Raw genomic sequence first — 18,276 nt, 5'->3', positions numbered from 1 at the left:
TGATGTCCCTTCTCCTGTCATTCGCCATCCCTTGCCTTGGCACCTATCACAGGAACCATCAATGTCACCCTCCACATCCCAATAGCTGTAACACTCACCGAACTGTGCTTGTGCATACTCCTGCCAAATTGGTTCGATATCCTCCCAGTCCTTTGTCTTCATGAAGCTGTCCCCGTCTCCCAATGCCTCATTATCATCGTGCCTACAGGAAATCTGTTGAGATATCAGGTCTAGGATGACATTTGCAATGCACTCACATTCCAAATAGCACTTTGCCCTGCTCATTCTTCCAGGCAGACAATACAAACACTCTCATCCTGCATTGTCTCCACATCTCATTGGAGAAGTGCTCCATGTATGCGGGTCCCTTCTTACTGGCGACTTGCACTTGGATCTCGGGAGGAGGAATGTTGTTGGACCATTCGTCGGCTGTTTCTTTCGCCTTCTCCAACTCTTCATCAGACAATTCTTCCATCACCTTCCGGATGGTTGCCTGGTAATACTTGAACATATCCGGAGCTCCTGGCTTCGCCCCGTATTCCGCCTCGATCCTCTTGAGCACATCATCTCTGTTCTGCTGATAGACCACCATCCTAGGGGTCCATTTCCTCCCATACTTTATCATGTCCTTCGTTTCCTTCTTTTTCTTGTTGTTGAACAACCAGGTTTTATAGATCTGAGCGAACAACAAACAATTAGTGTTGAAAACATTAAGGTTTCAACCTGCATGGATGCATCACCTGCTTCCTCTTTTTCCATTGTCCATGGTCAAGCTTCGGAGCAAACAACCTTGCCGCTCGAGCTATGGCTGTGAATATTCCTGGTTTCTCGTGCTGTTTTGCGGCAGTCCACTCAGGAAGGTAGTTTTTGAGTTCCAAGATCTCTTGTTCCATGAGCTTTTGTCTCAGTTGTAAACGTCGTCTGTGTCTTCTGTCTGAGAAGTGAATGGAATCCCCCGATCTAGCCATAGTAAAATGGAGTGCAGGATGTAAAATGGAGTGCAGGATGTAAAATGGAGTGCATGATGTAAAATGGAGTACAGGATGTAAAATGGAGTGCAGGATGCATGTATGGGAGGCAACGTTGAAGAAATAATTGTCCTGAGTTCAAATCTGAGCAAACCTTACATCTTGGTTCATCAATGAATTTCGGACGCACTGCCTTGCATCCAAATGAATTCGTAATAAGCCTACAACAAGACTGGATGACCCCATAATGGAATCACAAATTGTTTGACCTCCCTCAGCGAAACCTCAGCCAACGACATCAGAAGTAAGATTAAGATCACTCCATCGACCCCTGTGCAGAAATCATACAGGGTGGAAGCAAGGGGCAGGAAAGGTAGGAAGAGATGGGTCAAGGTCCCACTGGCTAGCATGATGAAACGTGCCCGCAGGTGCATGCCTCCATCCCCCCCGGAATCACCAACACTCGATCCTGCTCAGGCTCCGCCTTTGTGGGAAGACATCGCCGATGATGCATATGAGCTCAATGAAGGATCATTTGAGCCCTTGCACCTGCCGAAAACCATGGCAAGTTCATTGAAGATGTTGCACGGTCGATCGAAACATGGCTGAATTAATTCAATGCAGAGTCAGAACGATTACCTCAGGCAATGGCTGCCGAAGCAGGAATCATATCTCCATCACCTCCTCGATTGAGAAGCTCCCCCAGTAAATAGGAGGTGCTCCATCTGTGATCAGAATGGGGTATACAAATGTCAAGATTGTCTTGGGGAGCCTCTGTATTGCACGGGCTGCTGCAGGAGTCAACATCGATGCAATCCCTTCCACTGGATCAGTCAGTGGAATGGTCAGTTCTTCGAGCAAAGTTGTCTCGCTCATGTCGGACTCGTGATACACCTCGGTCATGAGGGAAAGCAATGTCCGGTTCTCATGGATAAGTGGGATTTGTTTCAAGAAGATGAATCCAACGACCACATCAAACCAGAAGATTTACCATCTGTCTCGGGCCCTGAGTTCCAGCCAAAGGACAATACCATGGTCATTGTCGACAGGTCTGGAGTCCACTGGCTCGAGGTGCAATGCTGTGGCTGTCCTGATGCAATGAGTCCAGACATTCAAATGTTTCGACACAGCTTGTTCGCTGCATCTTTCAACAGGCCGAAGACCTTGTTCACATTCAGCGTTCTCGATGATTTTCTGCTGGACAACCTTGAATGTGGCACCTCGGCAATGAATTATTACAACAAGCTTCGGCGAATGACCTCAAGCACATTTCCACACCTCGTGCCAGTAGGGGACAGTCTATACCTTCTAAGGATGTTTATACTCACAGGGGACATGGGCAGGATCAATACCGAGAGCTCATGAGGGTCTCCCGGCAGTGGCGACACTTGAAGAACATGAAGTGGCATGGCTTCAGCCATCATTCCAACCACCGCGAGCCAGGGGACCTAGCATTGTTCTGCCCGGCATGTCCTCAGCCCAGCATTAATCTATCTCTGACGACAGAAGAATCACTTGATGAGTGAGTCTTCGTGAATATGCAATAAAGGATGAGGATATTAACAACTTCAAGCTGGAAATACACCAGGTCGTTTGTGATGGATGGGAACTTCAAAGCGGAACACCTGCATCCTATCAACCTGGACGATGAAGTATGGCTGTCCAATGGATTTGGATTTATGGTTGGAAAGGACAGGTACCAGAGGCATCTTGCAGTAGCTACAGATTCTTTGGAAAGGTCGAGCTGCAACAATCATCGAGCTATCAATCAAGTGAATGCGGCTCAGCACAAGCTGGAGTCCACCGGGATCGGGGGGGGGGGGGGGGGGGGTGGCCTGTGCCCAACATGGCTGTTTTGTTCCCCACTCGATTGTAGATTTTCAGAAAGGCGAGAGGTCAGTGAAAATCAACATTCCATGGCCTGGAAGTAACCACGAATTGATTTCAGACAGATGAACATGGATTATGCCCTATGCGAGGCTGCATCATACAACATGAAAGGCATCACCAGGGCCGTCACCTTCTACGACATCAACTGTCAATACAACAAGCATCTTCGCACTCGGGTCGATCGAGGTCTGTTCTTGACAATGGTTCCGGAGCTGACCATAGTTCCTGGAATCAGGCTTTGGCATATCCATGGACATCAGGACAGCTGCTATGTGAGATATGTGTCGAACTTCATCGAAGGCATAGGTCACATCGATGGAGAGATCATGGAGACCCTGTGGGCCCCCCTCAACCTCATATCTCCTTCCACTTGGGGAATGTCGTCGCCACATAGAAAAGAATGTCTAGATTTTCAGATGAACGATTCCAATTTTTGCAAGATGATTCGCATGAAAAGGACGCTTTGCCGGAAATTCAAAGGGGCAAAGCATGGCATCGCCGAAAGTGGGAAGGCATTTGATAGACTCAATGAGGGGGCACCAGAAAGTTCAAAGACTCTGTGGTTGGCGAGTGAAAGGGTCGCGCAGTCAAGCAGAATACATGATCCCGCTGCAATGGACATATATGAGATCAATATCCGGAAGGGTGAGATCATTCCATGGACATCAAAGTGTTTGACCTTATGGCGCCTGCAGCACCGAGCAAGAAGGAGATCGAGCTGAGATTACTGGAGGAGAATGATGCTCATCATTCATCACCTTCCCGCCAATTGGTCACAACATGGATACCAATGGGATTGGCGATCGAAGAAGCTCAGATCGCATTGCTCATCGAGGTCTGTAGACTCGGACAAAGACCTACTGAGACCCAGAGATTAAGCATCGCCCGTCAATGCGATTGGGTGCAGGGACAGATCGATGGATTCACTCAGTCCACTCTCCTGCATTTCAGAGATGGATTCGATAGTGATGAAGATCCGGAGGACTTGAGTTGTGCAATTCTCGATGATCTTGATGATGGCCCAGATGAGTTCACCGAGACTCTCGATACCTACCGAAACACACCCAAGCTCACTGTCATCCCATTGCCATCCAATGTCGGGCTGGACCGACTCCAACACTGCTTAGCAGAGGATCTGATTCTGCTGGAGATGTCGCTTCGTGAAGGACAGGCCAATGATGCCCTTCACAATCTCCAAATACACTTGTGCAACAAGGTGGTCCTTTTCCGAACCACTGTTAGGCAGGTGAAGTCACAAGCTTTGAAGACTTGGGCATGGTCCCAGGTGATGTCGGTTCAGCAGGCCGTGTCTCTGAATGCCAGTATATACAACAGGACAAGGAAGCAAATGATGAAACTTGGTCCGGGGCAGCACCAGCTTCAGAAATACCAACCTCTGCTCCGAGAACAGCTCAAGATCAGCACTGCAGTCGGTGATCCAAATGCCTGAGGTCAGCGGAATGAGTCCCTTGCCTGGTTCTGGTCTCTCAACATCGATTTATCGGGGCCGAGTGAGTTGTGGAATGACGAATGTAAGTTCGGGCATACTTTCAAAATGCGGGGATGATCTGACCAAACCGGTGTGAAGTTTACTGAGTTCATTGGCTTTGGGCAAAGGCTCTGAGGGATCGATGGATTGAAGAACTTACGGTGGTGGAACTGGAGATGGACTGGACATGCAACTTCTTCTTGCACAAAGCAGCCCAATGGGATGCACATATGAGGGAGTCATTGGACAGCCTGGCTTCGGGGTCATGCCTGCTACGTGGCAAGACAATCCCGAATGTACTCATTGCTTGCACAGGATGCACAGGCTGCTTTTCAGGATCTTACGATGATGCCAATATATCCCGAAGATGAGTGAATATTAACCACCGCAAATTTCTAGCATACATCCTAGTAATGTGAATCATTGTGTGGCCTGGGGTTCGGTTGTGTCACGGGAATGATGGCAGAGTTTGAAAATGTCATCCATCCATCAGCTGCCCATATATCTACACCCTGAACCACTGTCATTGTTATTGCCACTCGTACTTTGACGCCCTGAACTACTGTTATTCTTATTTCCATTGTGTCTACTCTTCCATTGGACATGTCTGACTCACATCCACGTGGTACATCGACTTCTGCTAGCCAAGATAGAGATCTTCCCTATCAGCCGATCACTCTCAGCGCCGCAGATATTGCAGCTACATTGGCGATGGCTGCATCACGAATCCGAGCATGTGTTGCTCAATATCAGAAAGAAGCAGCTGAAATGGATTTGCTGTGCGCACGAATCACCCACTTCAAAACTGGGCTTCAATGGGAGATCTCGGTGAGCAGTGAATGATGTCTATGTTGTAGTCAATTCTGACATCGCCGACAGACCTTTGTGACACTGGTCCTGCAGTACTCAGCTGCACACAACATCATTTCATTCATGCCAATCCCCATCGCTCATCTGCTGCTCTTGATCCCGCAGCAAAGCTGGACCGAGGTTCCGGACCATGTCTTCGCAGCTCATCTGGGTCGGCTTCAAGATCGCGCAGCTCCCAGCGATCCCTCGCACATCATTCCAGACTATGATACTCTGTGGTGGATGGGGCACACCACCATTCCAAACGAACCTTGGTGATGGAATCGGGTCATGGAGTGTTGTGGATTCCACTATGAGCACTGGCTGGTAAGCACCGAGCACCATTTTAATTACAGTTGATGAATCGAAACATCCAGGGCGGTGTTGAGGATGATGGTCTGATTCTTCCGGAGACAGTGGATCAAACCTCCATCCCATCTCTTATGGGACTTCGGTGGATTCGAGAATGATTGGTGACATTGATCGAAGAACAGTGGGAGGGCATCAGAGATAAGATGGGTGAGATACATATGTACACTGGTATCCTCACCCGATTGCAGCGAGCCAGGGGGGTGTGCGGCAATGGATTGCAGGAATGATTGGGATCCATAGGAAGGCTGTTATGCTTCAGCACGCCAGCATGTATATACCGTAGACATATTCAAATGTACAGAATCACCGAGTCCCACATACAGAGTGAGCACCGAGGACCGACCCATCAGCACTTTTTACCAAGTACCAAGGGCCGAAGACTCCGGGTCCTGGGTCCCGCTCCTTGGTACTGATGACTGGCATTGAATGCCTCCAGAATGAATTTCCGAGTGCTCGACACTCGGTGGTTGGCAGTTAGGACTCGGCACTCGGCACTCGTCAGTGCACCGTCAGGTTTGATTGCTCGGTGCTCCATCTTTACCGAATACCGAGTACTGAGGTCTCCTGGGTCCCACTCCTCAGTAGTGAAGACTGGCACTGAATGCCTCCAGAATGACCTTCCGAGTGCTCGACACTCGGTGCTTGGCAGTTGGTGCTCGGTGCTCGGCACTCGTCAGTGCACCGTCGGGTCTGATTGCTCGGTCCTCGGTCCTTGGTCTTTACCGAGTACCAAGTAACAAGGACACCCAGGTCCTGGGTCCTGGCGCCCGATCCTCAGTACTGATGACTGCGACTGAATGCCTGAAGAATGAATTTCCGAGTGCTCGACACTCGGTGCTTGGCGGTTGGTGCTCGGTGCCCGGTGCTCGTTACTGTAGACTCGGGTCTGAGGACTTGGTCCTTGGAGCTCCGTCATCAGTACTCGGTACTGAAGACTCAGTGAACTCTCTCTGGTAATCGATCCTTGTGCAGCATTCAGTCCACGATCCTGGAGATCCTGTCCTCGGTATGGAGCATTGACTCTGTGATCCTACCTGGGATACCTGATATTTGGTATTCGGCCCTCAGTTCAATCACCAGTACTCAGTGCATCTTTGATACTCGATGTTCGGTACTCGGTCATCAGTGCTCTCTACCAAGATCATGCATCATGTGGCCCTATCTGATCCTCGCAATCTCCGCCACCCTGGATCTGATATCCCCCTTAAAGCCGAATCATAGGCATCATCTTATACTTGCCATTGGATTTCCCACCATCAAATACATCCCTTCATCATGAATGTGTCCCCAGACTCCGAGATTGAGATATCCTTCTGGATCTCTTGGGCCCTGACCATCACCCATGAGGCGAGTGAATATACCAAACAGAAATTCAATGCGGACAAGATGGGAGGGGATCCGGTCATACCTTCTCCTCACCTAGACACTGATCTGGTGATGGCTTGTGATTGATTGGTCAATCGCCTCATCAAAGCATATCACAATCCCAGTGAGTCGGATTGCTGATCCGGATCTTCCATTTGATCATTCAGATTCCTCGATTACAGTTCAGACGCAGATCGATATTGCAAGATACAGCAAATTGATATCCCCGAAGGACACTGGCCATAATGAAGAGAGAGAGAAGAAGCTGCTTGACAGGTGTCCTCCTGGCCATGAGGGTACCAAGTTTGTCGACATGCCTGCTACAGTTCTCGATGTGACCGGTGCGATCATCGTGTGGTATCTCCCTGGTGCACTCATGGACACCACCCAGGTATTTCAGATTCTTCATTGCCCGATTGATCCTGAAGACTCAATATACTACAGGAAGAAATTTGGAAGGCCTCGCAATTGCTGACTCCCACACTCAAAAAAAGTGTAAAAGTTGGTGGCAGTTGGTGGACTAATGAAGAGTGGTTCGGTCAAGGCTCCAGGAACAGTGACATTGCTGCCGGATGCATCAATATATCCCCAGCGTGGTTTCAGCAGGGGCATGAGGTTAGATGCCATGACATGCCGATGTTCCTCGGTAGTTAATCTCACCACTTCTGTAGACTGTCTCAGATTCGGAGGTATCCGCTTCATTGAAGGGTCCACTTTCCGAGGATATCCTCAAAGCTATTGCGAGGCTGGCAGCTATAGCCTCAGCAGCACTCAGGGTCATGCATCCTCGACAGTACTGGGCAGGCATGCGTGCCTTTTCAAGCCTCAGTGAGTCGGCCAAAACCAAGAACCTTCCGAACATGTCAGAGACCCTCAAGCTCTGGGCTTCTGTCTTCAATACCCTCTGTCATTTCTAATCAGCAAACCCCATATCATAGAGACCACTTATCATCTCCCAAGTGGTTTGACATTCTCACAACTGTGGGGAATTATTCTAACGCTCACATGAGCATGCCCAGCCTTCAGCTGGAGTTCATGTATGATCCCGGGGTCATGATAGCATTTTCAGGAAGGATAGTCAGGCATGGGGTCCATGAAGTAGCAGGGGATCGGGTTGCTTGGGCATGGTATATGAGGGATTCAGCCCATATTTATGCAGGTGTTCCTTCATGTGGATGGGCCATGATTGATTCGGTAAAGATTCCATTTGGTGAAACATCGGCCAGGGAGGGTCATTAGTATATTCATAAATTCCATACCTCTGAGAAAGCGATTGAGCCCCGACCGAATGTTGAGCATTGAATACTTTCGATCAGGTCATAAGCATCAAGTGTCGAGCACCAAGCACCAAGCACCAAGCACCACACGCCGAGTCAGTCCCAGGTCCTGACCACCCATAACCAACCACTCAGGCCTGAGTACCGAGCACCGAGTAACATATTCCAACGTCCAGTATCACCAAGTTAATATCTGTCTTCCTAGGTCATCCGTCTATAAAATCGATAGTTCTATCGGCCCCTCCATCTATACAATCTACAGGTTGATCAGCCCATCCGTTCATGTAATGTACAGTCCCATCAGCCCATCCATCTATACAATCTACAGGTTGATTGGCCCATCCGTCTATTTAATGTACAATCCTATCGGCCCATCCGTCTATACAATCCACAGTCCCATCAGCCCATCCGTCTATGTAATGTACAGCCCCATCGGCCCATCCATCTATACAATCTACAGGTTGATCGGCCCATCCGTCTATTTAATGTACAATCCTATCGGCCCATCCATCTATACAATCCACAGTCCCATCGGCCTATCCATCTATGTAATGTACAGCCCCATCAGCCCATCCGTCTATTCAATTTACAATCCCATCAGCCCATCCGTCTATGTAATGTACAGTCCCATCGGCCCATCCGTCTATACAATCCACAGTCCCATCGGCTCATCCATCTATACAATCCACAGTCCCATTGGCCCATCCGTCTATGTAATGTACAGTCCCATCGGCCCATCCGTCTATTCAATTTACAGTCCCATCGGCCCATCCATCTATACAATCTACAGGTCGATCAGCCCATCCGTCTATACAATCTACTGGTCGATTGGCCCATCCGTTTATATAATTGACAGTTTCATCGGCCCATCCATCTATGTAATGTACAGTCCCATCGGCCCATCTGTCTATACAATCTACAGGTCGATCGGCCCATCTGTTTATATAATCGACAGTTTCATCGGCCCACTAGTCTACATCATTCAAATCGAGAGTTCTATCGGCCAATCCGTCTATGTAATGTACAGTCCCATCGGCCCATCCATTTATAAAATCGACAGTTCCATCGGCCCATCTGTCTATACAATCCACATGTCAATCGGCCCATCCACCTATGCAATCGACAGTTCCATCTGCCCACTAGTCTACATCATTCAAATATCTCGGCCCTCCCATCTCTATCAAATCCCTTACACATAGTGGCAACATTGGCCCATCCATTACCATCGAGTATTATATACACATTGGCCCACCCATCAACATCGAGGATATTATGACATCGGCCCATGGTCCGCTGGCCCGTTTAATATGGGATATTATGTCCCTCGGCTGGCCTGTCTAACACGGAGTTTTACACTGAATGGGCTCCACCTCCCACTAAACCTTCATCTCAATCGAATAGGGAAAAGCACAACACCTCACTGCCCCACATGTCCCAACATAGATGAAACGATCCATCATTACCTCTTCGATTGCCCACAATACGTCCATGAACGCCACCAATTTGCCAACACCCTTCACACACAAGCGACGTCCATATTGTTTATCCTTACATCCGAAAAAGCCACCCAACCTCTAATGCGATACATTAACAAAACGGGAAGATTCAAGACAACATTCGGTGAGATTACGGACAGTTAAGAACATTCAAATGTTTCACTATTTTACAGACACAACAACTAATCGTCCATATTTAACAAACTACAATAAGGATAAACAATAATCAACTCCGAGACTGGAGGGAAGACGTCTCGCTGGCCGAGACACCAATGTAGGAAAGGAGGAGCCTCATATACTTTACGCATCTCATACCACATCATCCCCTCTGTACGAAATCAGCGTCGGCTCTTGCCCGACACCATGCTGACGGAGTACTCGTTTTCCACTGATACCACGCCAGTACCCACATACATTTACTTTAGTACAAGCGGGAGTAAGCCCCCCGCGAACAGGGCTATGTCCTACATAGGGTCTTCGACCCCGAAGGACAATAAAATTGATTAAAAAAAAAAAAAAAAAAAACTGTTGTTACAGTACATTCAACTCCCTTCAAAGTTACATGGGGAGCAAGCGAGAGATTTCGAACTTGCAAATGCACATATGTATTGAAGCTTCAAGCTGAGAACGAGCCTCTACTTCCCTCAGGCTTACTATCCTTGTAAGCTGTGACCTGCTTCGCGTCAACTCACAACACATATTTATTATTTGAATCATGCATAAGCTCCATTATACTCATCGAATTTCATCGAGACTCTGTGGACCCTGTGGTGAAGACGAAGGATTCTGAATTTTTTGTCTAGCGTTAATGATGGTATCAAGCACATGCGTCTGGTACTATCATGCACCACAGTCAAATCTGCAACCATATATTTCTTCTACTCAACTCATCTTTCACCATCCCTTGTAACGCACCTACGTCGCCACGAGATCAAAAGGGCCTGGAACGATCGCTAGGCGCCGATGTCTTATCACTTTTGGTATTGATGGGATATTACATATCGGGCGTGCGCCTCTCGAGCGGCGATTACTGGTGTGTACTGATTTGCCTGCTTGCCAACATGACAATGATTCGTACCTCCTGGGCAAATCACAATTTCCCCATCCTGGTTGGAACAATCATGCATGGGAGTCCATCTCGTGCTGCTCGAATGGCGGTGGCGAAGTCCAACATACACAATCAGCGAACGCCGTACTGATACGTACGCACTCTTCGTCGACATGCATATCCCAAATGCTGATGATTAGACGGGGTGCGATAATAAATGGCGCGGTATCGATGAACATCTGTGAGAGACTCATCGCTGCCGTCTGTGCGTGTATACGTTAGAACTGATTTCTCCAAAGTTATGGCATTATAATACCGGGATGTTGGCCCATAATACTGCCAATAAGATTTGGTTTGTCAAATTCCTAGTGGGATTCAATGAATACTTGTAGATAACTCATGAGACGAAGGGGAACTTACAGGACGAAGTATATGATGTGATATCGAACGATCATTAAGACATAGATGTTAGGCCTCATTCTGATTTCTCTTCGTTCTTTAAGGTGTTTCACGAGGATGGTTACCGCGAGAACAACTAGAAAAATGTCATAGATTAAGATGGGGATGGAGGCATAGATCGCAGGCATAGGCCCCATGTTGAAGGAAGACGTGCAGTACTTGGCTTGCGGAGTTATTATTTCTTTCACTATACCAGACGTCAGCTTGCGCACAATTTGATTCAAGTAGAAATTCACCCGAGAACGCTGCGGGTCGACTATATAAGAATACATCCATCCCTATCGAGAGCGCCACGATAGGTATGAACAATCCCAGTAGAACATAAAGTATGACCCTGGATTGGTTGGATAGGGCGTAAAGTCGGCAGATGAGAATGACTGCGGATGCAGAATCGGCACGCACAATGAGATACGAGAATATAAGACTTACCTTCCGCCAAGCAAAAATATGCCGAAAAACCCCATTCCATTAAAAGAGCAAGAACATAGCCTATTTTAATTGCATGATGAATGAAGGCAGTTGAAGTTGAGGACGATATACTTGCAGCTAAATAAGAGGTCAGCAACTCATCAGGCTTAGCTGTAAACCGAATTTCTGACGTACGGCTGAATCTGGCTCAAGGAATTCTCTAAGGAAAGTAATCATCGATGCACTCACTCGTTCAGGCATATACAATAGACCTCCCCCTAGTGCTAGTCAGCTAATGATGGCTCAATTGGTATGCTGTCACATACAGAACGCGCAAACCCTGGGTCAGTGTCAACATACGATATATCATCTGGAGGACAGAACCGCTGCGACGTACAATGCAAGGAAAAGACCAAGATATCGAACCTGGCATAGCAACAAAATTACAAACCATGAAACACTTTGGCAGGGCGGAGCTCACAGCAAGGTAGAGATATGTCATCAGTGACCACTGTCGTTCCTGGATACTGTGTCAGTTTCCGGAGCTTGATACCATTGTGGATCGAATACCAACCCAGACAAACTTGACCTGCGATAACATGATATGAGTACTCGACTAACAGAAAACGAGTTTTTCGTTACCTCTTTGTCGAACTGCAGGACTAGGTAACCTTACGCTAAGCCGCAATGCAAGGTTCATGAAAGCTACTGACTGTATTCATAGGATATCAGTGTAGCGATCGCTACTGGAAAAACGATGAAGTTCAGCACGGTGATTCGTTCACAACCAGATTAAACGGAGCTGACGAACCAGATGTAGTGTTATTCCAGAAAAGAGCAGAGACAACATCTTGATCCGACTCCATGAAACTGTGTAGATCGATGACGAAAAAAAAGAGTGAATGTGAGCCGTTGACCACTGACGTACTTACTTATATATAAGACACAGATTGTCGTTATCTTGTAAGGGTTGTGGTGGTTTAATGGCTTAATGAAAATTGTACGACATGCTGCCGATGTCAAGAATCGCTGCCCTCAACAATTAAGTAACAGAAAGTTGAAAGGGATATCAATGATCACACGCATGACAAAGGTCACAGGTTGCTGTTGCATTCCGCCGACCCAACGGTTCCCCTTGTTCAACAAGCAGGCTTATCTAACCTTACAGAGGCTGGAGAATATTAAACAACGCCCCAGCACCATTTGGGACTTTTCATATGACCTTGACAAGTAAGGGTGATAAGCTGAAATCTTGAACCTCAAACTAAGCGCTCGCAGGCTATTAAAATGTTGACGCTGTCTTCGAAGGAGTGGAAATGAGGAGGACAGCGGCTATCAGCGAGGGGCTTTATCTTACATGCGTGGGAATATAATCACCTTGACTGTATGCGGAACGGAAGTGAGAGCTCAGCCGTCAGGCGGGAGTGGCGAGCAGATACGACGAGAGCGAGACTGGGGGTAGAGTCATGAGTCATGCATGAATTGAGTCCTCTAGAATAAATTATGCCATGTGCACGGATTTGTGAAAAATTGGCGTGAACTACTTACTCTCTTGAAGTATTAGCCTCGGGGTAGTTGCTCAATCAAAAGGTAAGTTGATCGTTTCCCGTGACACACACCACCGTCAGCTGACATGTCGTGTACGTGTTCCCGGAAAGCGAATGTCATGGCAGTTCCTGAACCGAAGTCAGCCACGAGCCTAGATTCTCGAACGCTAAGAATGAGGCGTGGTCCAGCGCAAACGGAAATGCCTCATAAATACAATTCCCACGGAATTTGAATACTATAGAATGGTGAGTAGCCAGATGCAGATGAGTCAGTCGCAGTTTGGGGTATCGAAATATTTGGAGGCGGCGAGAGGTCAAGGAAAGCAACAGCAGCATCCGACTTAGACCCGTAACCAGTCTAGACTACGTCTTTGAGATGTTGAACGGAATAAGATAATCACATTCGAATTAGGAGCTCACGCGCAAAGTGAAACAGTCCCCGACGGTCGATCCTGTCGCCAAACGTCACAGTTCACGGAAGTGCTTTATGACGATCCAGACTGAAAGATACATGATGAAGATCTCCCATGCAGTGTCGATTATCCAAGTGTCGGCAATCAGAGATTTGGCATCCCCAAAGTCGTAAGCGCTTTGATGGGTGCCGTAGAGGACAAGTTCCTCTGGAATTCATCCGACGAGCCTATGCACTAAAGGCTTAAATCCATAAAAGCTTACCCCCTGAGACGGCTGCTTATTCTTTCCGATGAGAACCCCACCAGCGAGCCTGACAGCCGAGACGATTACGACAAGAAAGATGAGCATCTTTCCCGATGCTTGATACGTGGCATCTAAACGAGTGATAATGATGACTTGCATGATTTTGGTCAGGCTTGTATCACTGAGGTACGCAGCTGAGTAGCTCACCCCGAGTATGGTTACTATGATAAAATTGATGATGAGATCAGGTTCAAGATAATACCTTAAAATAAGTGACGGATGAGCCTCGGAGGACAAAGTGCTTCGAGCAAACTCACAGCTGTTGCAGTGATAATATTGAACCAACAAGCAGGTAAAAAATTCCCTCGCCCCTATGTAGAATTATTCGGACGGGAGTGACAGGGATCAGTGGGAACACTCACTCCCACCAAGACGGAGACTCCCTGCGTACAGCCAGTCAGAAGCCTACACAGTATAGTGATACTGATTGAGAGTGATAGCTTATCAGCACAGTGTCGAGCCGTTGACCCTCCATACATACGCAGAATAGTGTTCCAACGTAGCGCACCTAGAAAATTTAAGTCAGTGCAAGTTGCCAACTGCCACGCATATAAGATGAACTGCATACGCCAAAATATAATATCCACGAGGGACCGTCATTGCCTCTTCCCCGAATCAATTGTCTTACGCTGTTTTGTGACATGTGATTCTGCTCACCCAGACCAACTATAAATCATTATGAGTGCTTCGTCGACGACATCAACCTACCGTGCTAGAGAAAAACCATTGGGACATCAATAATTCTTTCGATCAGTAATTCTTTGCTCACCCCAATAGAATATTACGACAACAGAGCATGCAACTGTGAAACCAGAGGCGAACTTAGAGTAAGACATCACCAACATGACCAGACTTAAACCTGCGAAATAGCTCAAAAATATAATGATTGATTAACGACAACCAACTGAGACCATTCGAGACTAGGGTCATATTCAAGGGATTGGTGTCGGTCAGCAGCGAACTTCGAGTTTGTGGAGTATAACGATGGCATTTGTACTTGATATCCCAAGATGTACAGCGCCATCAATTTTCATCGCGGAAATAGTTATGACGCGGAACAACAACCGTTCCTGATGGCCTTCATCGACGCCGGTAGTAATTTCTGTCACACGAATTCAACTACGTAGAAAGGGACTATTGATTCAAGAATCAAATTGGGCTTAGGACAACCGAGTTTGCAAAAGTTACGAACATTGTGGGTTCTTCTTCCAATGCCATTACCGAGAGCTTCTCGCCATGGCGTTCAGCCTAGGATTCCATCAGTGAATGGTGTAGTCATCAGTCAGCATCGCGCTTCTTTCCACCTCGCTCGCTGGGGGGACATCCAAGATCTTGTTACTCTGTAACAAGACGTTAAAGAACAGAAAAATAAAATAGAACCTTCTAGTTTGAAACGCAGTCGACAGATAACTCGCCTAGTATCAATTAAGGTGATGGAGGTAAGGGCGCACACTGCAGTATGTGCCTGCCTCAACGATGACTCTCATGTTTAAGCTCGCCATCTGTCGAAGGCGTGCATGAGGCGACGGCTGACGGTGTCTCGGCTATAGTGTCATGATAATGCCCACGAATAAGTATGGAAAGGTTGACGCTAGATCAGAGCAATGAACCGTCACGCAAACCTGGGAACAGGTTACGGAATAGCTTAGTGATCATCAAGTAAGGCACTAGTCTATTCAGTCTCAAAGACTCTCGTCGTACGTCACTTGATTGATCTCGGCTGCAAATGGGCTAGCTTGCACCTAAATGTTCATCCCGCTGTGACCTTACAACTCTGACGCGACACCTATCAAAATCGAAAACCTTCCGCTGTAACACAACGCTTTCCTTCAGTACACTATTTTCTGTTTCTCTCCCAGATAAACGATGAACGTTGAACCCTCCTGTTCGGAACGATTCGCCTTGTGATCAGCACCCTCCATTTACCTGACAAACGATTGGCTTCTCGCATTCCTGGGTTCTGCCAGTGATCCCGATGGTACATGCATTTTCTGCCGGAGGGCCAGTACTGTGATGCCGCATGAGTCCTGCGTGTAGGAACTCCGTCGATACGATATTATTCTCCATCTGTTCATGCATCTCTTGTAGTGCAGCTGTCTGAATGAGAGATGCTCAGCTGTGACCACCCCAACATGACGAACGTGTCCGCCAATTGCGGCTATTTGCCGATTTACTTCAGACAGTCATAGCTCAGACTGTTCCCTCGCAGCGCGCCACACGATGCGTATTGCTTGGGCTGCTCTCATTAACAACATTCACCTCCACGTTCTTCCTTCCAGCCCCTTTTCATCACCATCCACAAGTACTGAGGGTTAACTGTCACCCGATGTGTCTTCGGCCTCGGGGGCATTGGGTGTGCGTCCGCTTGTGAGGTGGTGGCAAGTATTTGTATTTGACATTCATCAGGTCATGTTCCCATGCACCAGGGCATATAAGCGTCATGGTCTGATACTGGGAAAAGGTCCCTAGTTGGGTTCTCGGCAAAGGTACGTCAATGTGTTAGTGATCTGAAACGTATCGTCGAGTGTATCAAAAGCTTGAATCCGGTCACTGTGGTTTCTGATGAGCCGGACGAGTGTGTCAAGCTTCTTGCTCGTTTTTTTTCCAACCTAGTACGAGGTTCGCTAGTATTGCAAGCTGATACGGGCTTTGCATCCCGCCGCAGCCATCTGGACTTCAAAATCTGACCCGGTGAGTCACAAGTCCCAGCCTTCCCACCCCTCCCTAACATTGAAGGACATGCCCAGAGGCGTTAAGAGGGGTTCTTGGCAGTGGCAAAGGCGAGTCATCTGTCTGCGGCTGTATCTATTCTGTCCTTTTTCGACCGTCCTGCCGTACGGTGTTCACAGATGCTGATAGATCTTTGTTACCAGGCCCCGGATGAGGTTTTTCGCTCCGCGGAGAGTACAGATAGGATTTATTGAGACAACAGGCAATCAGGCTCTTCCAAAGGTTATCACGCCGTCGTTTGAGTAGGCCTGTGTTGACTTAATGACCGGGTGATTTCACTGATGGAAGTGCGACAGTAATATTGGAAACAACTTTTAGAAACCACGAACAGCGGTGTTCAGACATTCCGCGCGTTCAGTCCTTGAGCTGGCCTAGTGCAAGAATATGACAGTCGAGCACTGGAATGTTCATCTGCATCATACCTGTTTCGGCGATAGAAGCGCTGGATGGTGGCGTTCGTGGTATATGCAACGCGAACACCATCAAAGTTCACCACTCACTAACATCAATCCCTTGAATATGACCCTAGTTTCGAATAATTTCAGTTGGTGACCGCTAATCAACTTTTATCGTGTCGACAGCTATTTTGTAGGTTTGTGAATAGTAATCGGATGATGTTGGTGATGTCTCAATTCATCCTTGACTGGTCGTAGTTGCATCCTCCATTGCGGTGATGTATGATTGGGGTGAACAACATAGTACCTGTCGAGAGAATTATTGATATCCTACGGTATTCTCCAGCACTGACATTCGGACGAGAGGTAAGTGATGTCATTACCGGAGTAGCTATCTCACCAAGAATCGTTTCATAGATTGAACCGTTCTGGGTGAGCAGAGTCTCGTATCAGAACAACAACAGTTAATTCGGGGCAGAGGCACTGCTGGTCCCTCATGACTGGCCTATATCTCATTGTACGTGGCCTATGTTATAAACGCAGTTGGCCAGCTCAAGCTGCCCTGACTTTCACAATATTCTAGTTGCGCTACACTGGATTACTATTCTCTGTGTATGTTTGCAAGGCTTGGCATGGCACTGTACGAACGATTTATCTCCCACAATCAGCATCAGAATACTGTGCATGTCTCTTGCATACACTGCGTTCGTTTATTCTGACTGGCGGCACGCAGGGTTTCACCCGTCACTCTCGGTGACAGAAGTATTGAGCGCTCTGTACCAATGTCTGTCATTCCCGTCCAACTAACTACACCCCTACGTAGGGGTGAGTGAAATTCTCGACTAGCTTTTTGACTCGCGATAACCACTATAACAGATGTGAGTTCGTTATTCGTTTGAAAAACTTAATTCTCCGATGAGCAACTATGATTTTCAGGCACTATTCTTGAGATCGTACAATTCTGGACCTCTAACATCATGTTCAACGTGCTGGGCGGTGAGCTACTTACCTTAGTGAGATTGACTTTGCTGAAACACCATCCAAGTCATCATGATCACTCGGTTACATGCCATGTATCAGCGATCCAGAAAGATGCTCACCTTTCTCGTTGTATCTTTCCTGGCTACCTCGATTTGCTGTGGAGTTCTTCTCGGAATAGTAACCCGTCATGTTTCAGGAGGTAAGCTTTAATCATGGATCAATCACTCCAGGCTCACGCAGTTCATGCGACGAATACCAAAGGAACTCGTCCTCTCCGGCACTCAT

At 47.5% G+C, this 18,276-nt stretch overlaps 6 protein-coding genes across 6 annotated transcripts; 3 read left to right on the top strand and 3 right to left on the bottom strand.

Moving 5' to 3' along the window:
* Window positions 1-17: 17 nt before the first annotated feature.
* Window positions 18-968, bottom strand: EDB91DRAFT_1251077 (uncharacterized protein; the record flags this gene model as incomplete). The annotated part of the gene is made up of 4 exons (XM_041323323.1): window positions 18-43; window positions 99-202; window positions 258-676; window positions 741-968. The coding sequence occupies 4 exons, from the start codon at window positions 966-968 to the stop codon at window positions 18-20; spliced, it is 777 nt and encodes a 258-aa protein (XP_041174566.1).
* A 736-nt stretch (window positions 969-1,704) lies between these two features.
* Window positions 1,705-4,308, top strand: EDB91DRAFT_1251076 (uncharacterized protein; the record flags this gene model as incomplete). Its single annotated transcript, XM_041323322.1, has 6 exons — window positions 1,705-1,812; window positions 1,875-2,255; window positions 2,312-2,490; window positions 2,542-2,863; window positions 2,921-3,503; window positions 3,554-4,308. 6 exons carry the CDS (start codon window positions 1,705-1,707, stop codon window positions 4,306-4,308), a joined length of 2,328 nt encoding a protein of 775 aa, XP_041174565.1.
* A 642-nt stretch (window positions 4,309-4,950) lies between these two features.
* EDB91DRAFT_1251075 (uncharacterized protein) lies at window positions 4,951-5,475 on the top strand (the record flags this gene model as incomplete). Its single annotated transcript, XM_041323321.1, has 2 exons — window positions 4,951-5,175; window positions 5,227-5,475. The coding sequence occupies 2 exons, from the start codon at window positions 4,951-4,953 to the stop codon at window positions 5,473-5,475; spliced, it is 474 nt and encodes a 157-aa protein (XP_041174564.1).
* Window positions 5,476-6,843: 1,368 nt separating this feature from the next.
* EDB91DRAFT_1084185 (uncharacterized protein) lies at window positions 6,844-8,172 on the top strand (the record flags this gene model as incomplete). Its single annotated transcript, XM_041315733.1, has 6 exons — window positions 6,844-7,002; window positions 7,043-7,057; window positions 7,121-7,324; window positions 7,378-7,548; window positions 7,605-7,761; window positions 7,874-8,172. 6 exons carry the CDS (start codon window positions 6,844-6,846, stop codon window positions 8,170-8,172), a joined length of 1,005 nt encoding a protein of 334 aa, XP_041174563.1.
* Window positions 8,173-10,744: 2,572 nt separating this feature from the next.
* On the bottom strand, window positions 10,745-12,830 carry EDB91DRAFT_619767 (uncharacterized protein). The gene is made up of 14 exons (XM_041327911.1): window positions 12,554-12,830; window positions 12,433-12,491; window positions 12,335-12,367; window positions 12,264-12,283; window positions 12,196-12,210; window positions 12,103-12,141; window positions 12,019-12,047; window positions 11,948-11,961; window positions 11,867-11,899; window positions 11,643-11,702; window positions 11,450-11,590; window positions 11,175-11,400; window positions 11,071-11,119; window positions 10,745-11,017 (listed from the first exon to the last, which is right to left on the bottom strand). The coding sequence occupies exons 2-14, from the start codon at window positions 12,485-12,487 to the stop codon at window positions 10,826-10,828; spliced, it is 906 nt and encodes a 301-aa protein (XP_041174562.1). The 5' UTR covers window positions 12,488-12,491; window positions 12,554-12,830; the 3' UTR covers window positions 10,745-10,825.
* Window positions 12,831-13,725: 895 nt separating this feature from the next.
* EDB91DRAFT_1084183 (uncharacterized protein) lies at window positions 13,726-14,620 on the bottom strand (the record flags this gene model as incomplete). Its single annotated transcript, XM_041315732.1, has 7 exons — window positions 13,726-13,815; window positions 13,844-14,046; window positions 14,143-14,196; window positions 14,248-14,290; window positions 14,367-14,393; window positions 14,543-14,551; window positions 14,594-14,620. The coding sequence occupies 7 exons, from the start codon at window positions 14,618-14,620 to the stop codon at window positions 13,726-13,728; spliced, it is 453 nt and encodes a 150-aa protein (XP_041174561.1).
* Between the last annotated feature and the right edge of the window lie 3,656 nt (window positions 14,621-18,276).

This window comes from Suillus paluster, assembly GCF_016628075.1.
Source record: "Suillus paluster strain FC165 chromosome Unknown EDB91scaffold_50, whole genome shotgun sequence".
Classification (NCBI taxonomy): Eukaryota; Fungi; Basidiomycota; class Agaricomycetes; order Boletales; family Suillaceae; genus Suillus; species Suillus paluster.
The sequence above is the reverse complement of the archived record's forward strand: the minus strand, read 5'-3'. Positions and strand labels throughout refer to the sequence as shown.

Bases quoted from the DNA above. Each gene is read 5' to 3' on its own strand.
- EDB91DRAFT_619767 (XM_041327911.1), bottom strand. From the start codon at position 12,487: ATGGAGTCGGATCAAGATGTTGTCTCTGCTCTTTTCTGGAATAACACT. The intron at 12,048-12,102 runs GTGAGCTCCGCC...TTGCTATGCCAG, and splicing joins TGACATATCTCTACCTTGCT to GTTCGATATCTTGGTCTTTT. The intron at 11,401-11,449 runs GTGAATTTCTAC...CGTCTGGTATAG, and splicing joins TCGACCCGCAGCGTTCTCGG to TGAAAGAAATAATAACTCCG.